Source organism: Dama dama, chromosome 21, assembly GCF_033118175.1.
Source record: "Dama dama isolate Ldn47 chromosome 21, ASM3311817v1, whole genome shotgun sequence".
Lineage (NCBI taxonomy): Eukaryota > Metazoa > Chordata > Mammalia > Artiodactyla > Cervidae > Dama > Dama dama.
The window spans coordinates 31,190,131-31,202,779 of record NC_083701.1 but is presented as its reverse complement, the minus strand read 5'-3'; the positions used below and the strand labels follow the sequence as shown (position 1 = coordinate 31,202,779).

General features: G+C 35.5%; 1 protein-coding gene across 10 annotated transcripts in view; it reads right to left on the bottom strand.

The window, feature by feature from the left end:
• The window catches only part of CSPP1 (centrosome and spindle pole associated protein 1), a 109,066-nt gene that overhangs the window by 84,192 nt on the left and 12,225 nt on the right, over nucleotides 1-12,649 (bottom strand). For all 10 annotated transcript variants that reach the window (XM_061123433.1, XM_061123436.1, XM_061123426.1 and 7 more), the window contains exons 2-3: nucleotides 10,714-10,822; nucleotides 8,672-8,771 (exon numbers count right to left, since the gene is read on the bottom strand). In XM_061123433.1, coding sequence (XP_060979416.1) covers nucleotides 8,672-8,771; nucleotides 10,714-10,812 — 199 coding nt within the window. In that variant the 5' untranslated portion in view covers nucleotides 10,813-10,822. The remainder of the gene's footprint in view (nucleotides 1-8,671; nucleotides 8,772-10,713; nucleotides 10,823-12,649) is intronic.

The window sequence follows — 12,649 nt, the reverse complement described above, 5'->3', positions numbered from 1 at the left end:
CTTCCAGAGGTTTTTTATACATCTATAAAAGGCATCTTCAGAGTACTATGTGTGGGTGTTATATTTAGTTCTTCCCCCTTTTGATAGATGGCTCTGCATGTTTTCCACCTTTTTTTTTTTTTTTTTTTATGTGGACCATTTTTAAAGTCTTTATTGAACTTGTTACAACACTGTTTCTTCTCTATCTCTGGTTTTTTGGCTGCAAGGCTTGCAGGATGCCAGCTCCCCAAACAGGGATCTGTTCCCACACCCCCTAGATTGGAAGGTGAGGTCTCAACCACTGGACTGCCAGGGAAGTCCCTGCTATCTCGCTTTTTGAAGGACAGCAAAATTAAAGCAAAGAAAAGCCAATTACCTTTACTTCTTCATTTAATTCTGCTGAAATTCTTTTAAAATACCTACAACAATTTTAATATGTGTCTTTTAGTCTGTGAAAATTAATCATGTGCTATTCTGACAGAAGAATATGTGTCATAACAGTTTTTTAATTGAAGGATAGCTTATTTAAAATGTGCTAATTTCTGCTGTACAGCAAGGTGATTTAGTTACACATACACATGAAAGTGAAAGTGAAGTCGTTCAGTCACGTCCAAGTCTTTACCACCCCATGAACATGGAATTCTCTAGGCCAGAATACTGGAGTGGGTAGCCTTTCCCTTCTCCAAGGGATCGTCCCAACCCAGGGAGTTTTTCATATTCCTTTCCATTATGGTTTATCACAGGATATTGAACATAACATGTTTGAAAAAACTGTTAGGCCATGCATGGTTTAGGCTGAAATTTCCAAAAAATTTTAAAGTTGCAAATTCTGATTTCATATAAATGGATATTAATTTTTATTGTGGTAAAACAGACATTTTAACCATTTTCAAGCACACAATTCACTGGTATTAAGTACGTTCAAAATGTTGTACAATCATTACCACTATCCATTTCCAGAGTTTTGTCATTCCAAATAGAAATTCTATAAAAGAATCTTAGTTTTCTAAGAAAAACTTCCATTTTGAGCAGGGCTTCCTTACGCAAAAGTTCAAAAATCGAATTACATTTTGGGGTGATGACCATAGCGATGGCTGCACAACTTGTAAATACACTGAAGACCACTGAATTGTACAATTTAAATGGGTAAACTTTATGGTATGTAAATTATATCTTAATAAAACAGTTAAAATCAAACTATATACTTTAAAAATATTTTTAATACTAAAATACTATGTCAAGCACCGATATCACGTAAGCGTTTCAATTTCTGAAGCCTCTTTCACTTTTTTAGTCCTATTGAGTGAGTGAGTGAAGTCGCTCAGTCATGTCCGACTCTTTGCGATCCCAAGGACTGTAGCCTACCAGGCTCCTCCCTCCATGGGGATTCTCCAGGCAAGAATACTGGAGTGGGTTGCCATTTCCTTCTCCAGGGGATCTCCCCGACTCAGGGATTGAACCCGGGTCTCCTGCACTGCAGGCAGACGCTTTAACCTCTGAGCCACCAGGGAAGCCCCTTTAGTCCTACTAGGCAATACTAAAGTATAAAATATTATTTCTGAACAAAAAAATTTTTTCCTCAAAGTCAGCTACCAGAAATACAGATGAAATAACTGACTGTAGGTAATACACCAACAGGAATATTACCATTTTTTCTGCCTTATTCCTCATAATACATCTAAATGATGGAAACTTTTCATGACTGTGTCATATCACTGTTGTGTTACATCACTAAAATGTTCCAGGATCAAAAATAAAACCAAAGTAGTATAAATATAAACAAACGCCTATTGATTTTTATGTAATACTGAATTCCCCTTTCTACCATAAAAACCCGAAGCCTACTTAACTCCTCATGACGAGAGTATAACAGAGGACTCCTTAAAGACACCGCTTACTCATGCTCCCAATTCTCTTCCAAAAGAATCTAAAGCATTCCATATAAATTCATCTGAGAAAGACATTCTTTCCTCACAAAGAAAATTTACAAACCTATTCTCAAAGAGACAGAATTAAAGCCTAAAGAGAAAAATGGTTTGCTTTTCACATTCAGAAAGGAATTTCAGACATGAACTTAGAACTATAAAATCCATAAACGCACGGTCCATGCTTTATTCAACTTTACAATAAATGTGTAAATGAATATACGAATGAATGCCTGAGTAAGAGAAAGATCAAGAAGAAAAACACTATTCTTAGTATTTCATTTCTGCTTTTAGGAGTATGATTGCATAGAAAGAGTAAGCATAATGTCTAGTAACCAGTTATCTGTCTCTAGTTACACAAGGTCACAATGGATGCACTATTGTGTCAAGGAGGAAAAGAAAACAATGCTACAAGGATGATGCTCTCCAATGTGCTCAGCTTCCCTACTCAGCAGAACAAGTAATTTACAGCTTTTTAAGTCATGTATTTAAGGTGGCTTTTACTGCTGATTTTCAATTCTGCTTTGTGGGTTTATATGAAAGAAAATAAAGAAAAATATGGTTCATTTTCATCTATAGTTACTATTCATATCAAGTTTATCATGAGTATCTGCTTTTTACTATTGATTCAAATAGTATTTGTATTAACTGTCTTAAAAGATGAGTGAGTATACATAATGCCTTCAGAATTATTTAAAATTTTATTAACTAAATGTTCAGTCAACAGAAAATACTTACTTTTTAATTATTTTTATCTGGTACCAATATTTTACAATATTAGAGGTAGGTCATAGACATAAAATTAAGAACTGTATAGAACTATTTAAATATTCTGTGCACTTTAAGTATTAACAACGGGATCCTAACTGACTTAATGAACTGAGAAATATGGTGAGACTTACTTTTTCAGGGCAGCTGTCTTCTGATTGTTCCAGGGGCAAGTAAAAGCATCAGTGTCACCTTAGGGTCAGTTGAAGTGATGTCACTTCACCAAATACAACATCAGTGACTCTAAGTTAACATTATGCTTCAGAGCTAGAGCAATTCAAAGTATCTGGTTTCCATAGCAGGTATGGGTTAAATATTTAAAACTACAGTGTGTAATCTTTTTAAAATTAGTTTTCATTTTCTAAATAGCACTCATAGTAAATACTTTACAGATTACCATGGAATACTTAGTTTCTTCTTTTCATTATATTACCATCAAAAAGTATTATGTCAAAATAATCAGAGGACAAATCATAGGAAAAAATACTAAGCCTTTCCATAAGCAAGTTACTTATCAAGAGATGCAAATACTTTGAGGAGAACTTCAGCTAAAAGACATTATTACAAAGGACCCATTTGACTTGTACAAACTGCACCAAAGAGGTAGAATGTCTGGGATTTAGCTTGGAATAAGAGAAACCTAAGACTACATATGCTACAAGGAGTGACAATTAAAAGTACTACTAAAAATTAGTAAATCAATTTACTTTCCTTTTGTCTAATTTCCAAAATCTTTTTTAGCTTATACCCTAGAATGACGCTGCAATATGAAACTCTGCTGTTGCTTCTTTTCTGGTATTTTTAAACTGCAGCAATGTAACTTCCCTTCTTTATAATTCTTTTTCAAATTTCCACAAGCACAACTGTATTTAAAATTTTTAAAAATCATACTAAATAATTTCTAGTGACAAGAATAAAATTTTTTCTTACTTCAATAATCTGCAAACTTTTTGCTTGCAGATTTACTTGACTTCTGAGAATGAAAACTAAAATAAATTTTGGGCATTCTGGAGCCCAAATCAATGGCACTTTGATATGAGTGAGAGATATTGCCTAGAAATGGCAGATGGATAAAAAAAATACCTAGGGCCTACAAACATTAAAGATGGATCCTAGAGTATTCAAAGTTTAGAGGTAAGGGAGATAGAAAGGAACCAGAAAAAATAAAGACTGAAAAGGACTGTGTTGGGAGTCTTCAAAGACATCCCCAGGTTTGGTGACTTGACAGGACTCACAGAATGCAGAAGCCATTATACTCACAATTATGGTTTATTACCCTGAAAGGATACAAAGCAAAATTAACAAAGGAATGAGGTACTGTTCAGGGTAAACTAGGTTCAAACTTCAAGAGTTTTTCCCCAGTGGAATCACACAGGACGTGCCTAATTCCTGCACAACAAGCTGTGACGGCACACGTGAAGGGTCGTCTCCCAGGGAAGCTCCCTACTCAGTGCCCACGGTTTCTAATAGGAGCTGGTCACCTAGGTAGCCTCTGCTAGCACGTACCAAAATTCCAGACTCTACAGACAGAAAGCAGGTACTCTACATAAACCCTATGGTTTATATAAAGTTTAGGCACAATGAGCCATTCTTTTTATCAGTGTAAGAAACTATTTACAAGCTAAATTCCAGACAGCAGCCAAAAGCCAGTCTGCAGTGGAAACCCTAGCAGCAGACAGTAACTGGTCCAGGTCTGTCAACAGACAGTAAGGTTCTTTTTAATCTCAAGAGGTCATGGTCATGTCCCTATACTGTAAATGGTGGTATCTTCAAATGCACAACAGGATTTATGCTACCATATACAGAAAAAGAAAAGAGGGTTATACACATGTGTGCAGTCTAGTCATGAAACTACATACAAGAAACTACTAAATAACTAGAGGACAATGTTAGGAGGATCATCAGTTCTCAGGCTATATACTTCTGTGTCTTTTTTTTTTTTTTTAACCATGTGCACGTTTTCCTTTATTTCTTTAATGAAAAATACAGGGGGGGAAAAACCTTAAATACAGTAATGCTCTCATCCTTATCATTGAGCCAGGAACTACTTTAAAAGCAGTACAAACTCTATGGATGTAGAGCCAAAATACACTTACATATGAAAAAAATGTTGAAAGTATTTACTGTATTATTTCATTTATTAAAAATGTCTTCCAGGATATAAAACATCAAAATGAAAGGAATAATCCTCAACCAGTCTAAGGGGAAGTGTTCAACTTCTCTAAAGAAGAGAAAGGATGAGGGGATGATCTTTGACTGAGGTATGACAGAACTAAATTTAAAAGATGAAAGGAAGCATTTCTCATCAACAATGCTTATGAAACATGAAAATGTTTCATAGTCAGAAAGGCTAAAGGATTTTTAAATAAAATAGTAACAAGCATTATGCCTAGAAATGGTTTAGGGAGATGGAAAACAGCATTTGCTTTTACAGATTGTTTTCAGATTTTCTCATAATTTCGTTAAATCTAAGTAATTCTAACAAACTCCTTATCAATGACACCATTTCATCAGCATATATCAACTAAGCCATGCACATGCTGTGTATAATAAAGAATCTAGCTAGCCTCTGTCTCTGGGAGGTAACTTCTAAATTCTTAGAATCTTCTGAGTCATGAGATCTTATGTTACTCATGACAGGTCCCCAGAATAAACCTCTATGTTGATACTAATAAGGTGACTCACAGTGAGTCCCTAGATGGTTTAAGCTAAAGAAATAATACAGATGGGGACTGTTCACACCAAAAAGATCAAACATGTAATTGGAGGGTTGGACCTTTGACCCATGTGACATCAGCCTGCCCTCAGGAAAGTAGGAGGTCTGGAGAGAATGAGCCACATGGACAGTGACAAAATCATTCATGCTTATACAATGAAACTCCTGTAAAAATTCTAGACACCAAAGCTCAGGTGAGCACCCTAGGTGGCACTACTCTATACTGTCACCTATTGATGTGCCAGGAGGGAAACACACATCCCCGAGGTTGATGGAAGCTTCATATTTGAACCCTCCCAGACCAGGCCCTGTGTGTCTCTTCCTTTGGCTGGCTGATCTGTATCCTTTTGCTATAATAAACCTGTAATGATAAGTACAGCACTTTCCTGAGCTCTGGGAGTCATCTAGTGAGTTATCAAACTTGAGGAGGTGGTAGAAACAGTTCGTCAGAAGGAAGAATGGCCCGTGAAGTCCACACTTACACCTGGTATTTGAAGTAAGAGAAGTCTTGTACGTTAAGACTTGCAGAAGTCTTAACACTCCTCAAATCCTTTGGTCAGAGGTATAAATGGTGGAAGAAAGAGCCACATGGGTAAGCATTATCCATGAATATCACTGTCTAACAGAAATGAATTTACATAATCATAAAAATGTAGTGGTCCATGACAGCTGTACAATGAGCTATTAATAGGCTGTCTTCATTGGCTAAAACAAATATTGCCAGTTTATATGTCATTGATAGCTACTATGCTTAATTACTCATTCAGAGTATAGTGTTACTGAGCTTAATTCAATGTATAAATTTTAGACCAGTTTGTTTTATAATTCCTCAATGAGATCACTGTGGAAAACTGTTGCCAAGTTACTTTACATTTTTCCTAACATCAAAAATTAAGTATTTGGCCTAATCTTAAGACCACAATTATTCAGGCAAGAAATAAGTAACTGAATGCTCAGAGGTACAAAATCAAATTATTATTCTTTAGAAAGATTCAATGTGCATCAAAAATAATTATACTTCAGTTGGCAATTAAAAAAATAATGCATGAAAATTAAATTCTACACACCTAACAAAATTGCTTATTTTTGCCATGGGACCTTCATTCATTCAATATCTTCTCTAAACACCAAAGTGCCAGACACTGTGTTAGGCAATGAACGTACAAGGGCAGAAAAGCTGGGATGCCACTGGGATAAAACAGAGAGCTGAACAAGTTCAAAACTGTTCTTCAAGGGTAGAGCCAGTGTCACAGGAGCATAAGGTAGGAATGTCCAACACAATCTGGTAAAGGTGACAAAAGAGGAAAATCACCATAATGGAAACAAGAAGCCATTGAAGGGTCTGAAATAGAGACTAACATGATCAGATTCGGTTTGGGGGAGGACATCAACTGGCAGTGCAGAGACTTAACAGAGAAGGCTAGATTGTACAACAAAAAGAACACTAGAAAAAAAAAAATCTAGGTGAAAGCCAATGGACGCCTACATAAAATGGTCTCTGTGGAATTAGAGAAAAGTCAACTTATTTGAGGTTTAGATGTTAGAATCTCTGAACTATGTAATTATTCGCTGTGGGATACAAAAAGGAAAAAAAGGTGTCAAAGATGACCACAAAACCAGCTCACTAAAGTTTGAGAGGAGTCAAGTTAATTTTGCACATGTTGATTGAGTCCAAGACATCCAAGTACACATGTCATTAAAACATTAGACATATGGGTCTGGAGTTCATCAAAGAAACTGGAATTAGGATAGAGATTAAGGAGTAATGAGCACACTAATGGTAAATAAAGCCCTGTGAATGAATAAGAGATACCAGTTAAGGAAGAAGGAGAAGTCATTATCTGTTAAGTTGGATTTTAAACTCTACATGATTTGTGAATGTAATAATAAGTTTTAATACAGTTCTTAAAAATAAAAACCTAGTTTAAAAATGTAAAAAGTCATGGAAATTAATATTTATTGTCTATCAATAATGCACCAATCATCTTTTCATATGTACTCAACTATTGCCACAATAACCTTTTAAGATAGACATAATTCTTAAGATGAGGAAACAAAGAGCTTAAATAATTTATGCCAGGTTGCAAAGGCATGACAGCCACATCCCAAAGCAACTCATAACTCCAGAAAGTCAGTGATTCACCTTAGTGCTTGAGAGAACCTACTATCAAACTTTCAAAAAACTCTCTCTCAGAAGAATTAAATTTTCAATTCATAAAAATTTAGGGCTAGAAGATAATCTAACCTCTTTATATTATAAAGAAACTGAGTGCCTTAGAGATTAAGACACTTAACCAAAATATAATACTTAGTTCACTAAAGCTGCAGGCATGCATGCATGCTCACTTGTGTCCGACTCTCTGCAACCCCTTGAGCTAGCCAGGCTCCTTTGTCCTTGGGATTTTTCCAGGCAAGAATACTGGAGTGGGCTGCTATTTCCTCCTCCAAAAGCTGTATATTAGCCAATAATTTGTAATAGACTCAGAATGGAAAAGGTTTTCTGTATATATGATACTAAAAGTATGGCATTCACTTTGAGCTGTTTTTCTAGTAGAGATAGAGAGCCCACTAAACTATTCAGCAGTCTTTGGCCAACATCCCCATGTACTCCTAGCAGAATACAAACGCAAAGCAACTAACAACTTAGGAGTATACTCATGGCCATGAAAAGTCATCCACATGAGAATAATGCTTTAACCAAATAGATAACCCATATTTGACTTCTTTAATGTGAAAAAGGTTCAATTATCATCAGTAATTCACAAGGTAATTTTAAAATATTCATATATTTTCTTTAAAAAAAACAAATACACCTACCAAAAAGCTAAAATGAGGTAGTATCCCAAATATTTTCACACCAAACCATAATCAAAGGCTCAATATAGCCAAATATTAACTTATTTACAATTTCAAAGCAGTCATCAGTAGTATTTTCTATCTTTTAAGCACAGTTCTTTGATTTTTAAATAAAAGCAAGTCCACCATTATTATTCAACAATTAACACACTTTCTCACACAAATTTGATTCAAAATTTTCACTTTCGATACATACTTATTGCTATGATTTCCATAAATCATAACCAAGACAATAACAGTTAAAATGAGAACAAATTTCTCGGAATATATTATATTTCACATGTAGACCACACTGTCACATACAAGATTCCAGAAAGGAAGGAGTTACTAGGATTCAAAAATTGTCTTTTTTCTGACAAGACAAAGCTCCTTCATGACAGCCTACTAAGAATATCTTAAATTCAGTTTAGCACACCTGAAGACATACCTAAAGAACCCCTTGTCTGTTGACTGTTTGGTGGTATGTTTTCCTTAGCCATGGAGATTAATATTTTACTGTTTTCAGAAAGCTTCTCTGATGCTTTTCCCTGAAAGAGACATAATATTTACAAAAGCAGTGGGGGAAAAAAAATTCCAAAAATGTACAATTAATTTCAGTATTTTTAGTAAAACAAAATTTAAGTGTAAGGTTTAAGGAATTACTCAAAGGTATTTATTAGTGCTGCAATGTTCTATTATTTAGCTCACTGACTTATCAACAAATATTCACTGAGTTCCCACCAGATATTGTCCTAGGCATCAAAAACAGGTAAGTGAAGAAAATACTAAAGGATCTCTGCCATCACAGAGCTTATAAACTCTGTTTATAAGCTGTTTGTGATAACAAACAATAAACACAACACACAATTAGATTATGTTATATGTAGTGAGTGATACAGAGGAGAAACAGAAAAAAAAAAAAAAAAGAACAAGTTGTAAGGAGGCCCAGAAATGATACTGGAGGAACTGCAAGGCCTGATTGAGTAGGTGACACTTGACCTAAGACTTGAAGATTATTATCTATCTGCTATAGTATTAGAAATCATAATGCTGCTGCTAAGTCGCTTCAGTCGTGTCTGACTCTGTGCAACCCCATAGACAGCAGCCCACCAGGCTCCGCTGTCCCTGGGATTCTCCAGGCAAGAACATTGGAGTGGGAAGAAATCATAATAAAGCTATATTTAAAGCTATCTAATAACTCTCTCCTAAACCTGTCAGTCCTGAGTACTGGAGAATGGTTAAGGGCATAAAATGTGGACACATAAATACAATCCTGCATGTGCCTGGATGATTTATTTAACCCCTTAAGCCTCATTTTTGGAATCTGTGAAACAAACAAAAATTCTGCCTACTTCACTGGGATTTTATGATTAAATGCTATCATACATGTAAAGTCCTTGGCACAGCTCCTTGTACACAGCAGGTACTATGGAAGGAAAGATAGTTAAGAGAATAAACACTGGATTCAGGTTGCCAAGGGTCAAAGCCTAGTTCTACTATTCTATCACCTGAGTCTCATACTTAACGACACCTATGTCCCAGTTTACTCATTTGGAAAATGACAACAGTACTTATCTCATAGATTCATGATGCGAAGTATCAGTGTAACCACTAAAGACTTTATGCCTCATCCATAGTTAGCACACAATAAATGTTTGCTATATGAATAAAATTATTTTATAATTATGGTGTCCATGTTATTTATCATTTCCACCAGGATACCTTTGTCCAGGGCTAAACCAGATGAGACACTGGGACAACAAGAAAACCAAGACTGTCTTGGGCAAGTCATCATATCCGATTCCTCTAATTAGGATGACCCATGGGGCACAGATTAACGTACATCCTGTTTCTTATTATACACACTGAGCCCATGGGAGAAAGCACATCTGTCTACACCACGGCTGTATTCTCTGAGCCCAGCGCAGTACCCAGCAGTCTCAATAAATATCAAAGCTAGAAAAGTTTTAAGAAAGCCTTTTCAGGCACTGCTTTCAGAAACATTTTAACAGATTTATATTCTGAAAATTAAATACAAAAGAAACTGTCCTTATAAATTCATTTTTGCAGATTTCAAAAATGTTTAAGATACTGATTCATTAAAAAAAAATGAACCTTTTCACAAAGAATATAAGAAACTGCTCTTACATCTATTATGTTTATATTCTGAAAGTGCCTTGCAGTAGAACTAGTCTCCTAATCATGTTAGGAAGCACACAAATTATTAATTAAAACTCTAATAAAAAAAAAAAAAAACTCTAATAAAAGAGAAGAGAAACTGTGAGGTACAAAACACTACAGAAGAAAAACTGCATTCAAAATCTGAAATCTTACCCAGGTTCAGAATCTCAGACTTAGAACAACAGCACAGTTAAACTAAAATATGAAACAGAAGCTTCTCACTCCCAGAAGAAGATGTTTTTCATTTAAAGAGGGTAATCTTCAGAGACAATTTAATGAAACACATTAGAAGAAAATGATTAACTTTACCTTCATTTCCATGTACGGTGGATCACTTTCCAATTCTGCTTTGTCTCTGGCCAATTTGGCTTTTCGCTCTTCAATAAATTCATCCAAATTATCAGCCATTTTGAAGATACTAAAAATAAAAAAAAAATTTTAAATAAGTTTTTAGGGCTTCCCTGGTGGCCTAGTTGTGAAGAATCCGACTGAAAATGTAGGAGCCACAGGTTCGATCCCTGATCCAGGAAGATCTCACACGCAGTGGAGTAACTAAGCCCGGGTACAACTCCTGAGCCTGTGCTCTGGAGCCTGGGAGCCACAGCTCACAAGGCCACGCACCTTCGCGCCCACGCTCCACCACCAGAGAAGCCGACACAATGAGAAGCCCAAGCGCCTCAACTCAAGAGCAGCCCCACTCTCTGCAACTAGAGAAAAGCCTGCACAGCAATGAAGACCCAGCACAGCCAAAAATAAATAAAATTGTCTTTTAAAAAAGATCACAGTCTAAATATTTAAAAACCCTTCAGTGAGCATAGCTGTATCAGAATATCTTTAGGCTAATTATTAACACGCAGGTTTAGTCTACATTTAGTACTCAGTGTCAGTTATCAAATTGAGGACATCAAACAAGCTTGAATGAAATTTGCCTACCAGCTTTCAATCTCAACTCCCCCCAAAACCGCCAACATACTTTAAAATATCAGAAAAGAAATAAAAAGGAAAATGAACAACCACCACCACCACATCAGAAAAAAAAAAACAAACTTTTGAACCTACAAACAAAACACTTTTATTAAAATTTATTTTAACCATCTGGAGATAATTCTGAACTTACAAAAAAGTTACAGTAGGAATTGTACAGAGAATACCTGTATATTATTTATCCATTCTCTGTTGCTTAAGATTTTGCACCACTTGCTTTACCTTTGTGCACACAAGTTTGTCCTTTTTACACAATTTTTCTAAAGTTATTCACAGCATGAATTACACATATCAGCGCTCTTTACCCCTAAACGTTTCATTGTGTACTAAGAATTATTTTCTTACATAACCTCACCATACTTGTCAACTTCAGCAACATCTTTTTAATCTACTGTCCATGTTCCAACATTGTCACCTGACCTAATACTATCCTCTACACCATATTTTTCTCTCTCTTCCATTAGGATCCAGTCTAGGTTAGGTGTAGCATTTCACTGTTATGTCTCCACTTTGGAACATTTCTACAACCTTACTGTCATTTATGACACTAATATTTTGTAATACAGCTCACCCACCACCTACTCTTTTAACAGAACAGTCCTTATTTGGAGTTTGCCTCATGTTTCTTCATGACTAAATTCAGGTTATACATCATCAGAAAGAATATTACGTAGGTGATGTGTCCTAACGGTGTCAACAATGACAGATACACATTCACCTGCTCTTTACTAGTGATGTTACTTTTTATCACATGGTGGTCAAGACTGATCTCTGCACTACTGTTTCCTTGTAAGTAATAAGCAGTCTATAAAATGGTACTTTTATACCATGCAAATATTCTGCTCCTGAACAAAATTTCCAAGATTTAGCATCAACTGGTGATTCTTAATTGATTTAATCTTTGATTCCTGATGCCTGCAAAATGCTAATTTTCCAATTTCATCACTCCCTGCATATATATTTATCAGTTGCCACTGATTTATTTTTCAGTTTATTCTAAGACTTCATGAAAGGTTTTTTTTCTGTAAGTCCTAGATTTTTAAAATCCAAAGCTGTTGGTTTTGTTGAGGAATAATTTACATGCCACACAACTTACTCATTTAAGTTAACAGAAGTTTTAGTAAATTCACACAGTATTACAATTATCACCATAGACATACTTTATAATGCTTCCATCACCCCAAAAAAGTTTTCTCATGCCCCTTTGTAGTCAATCCTCACTCCCACTCCTGACTTGGGCATCAAAGATCTGTTTTCTGTC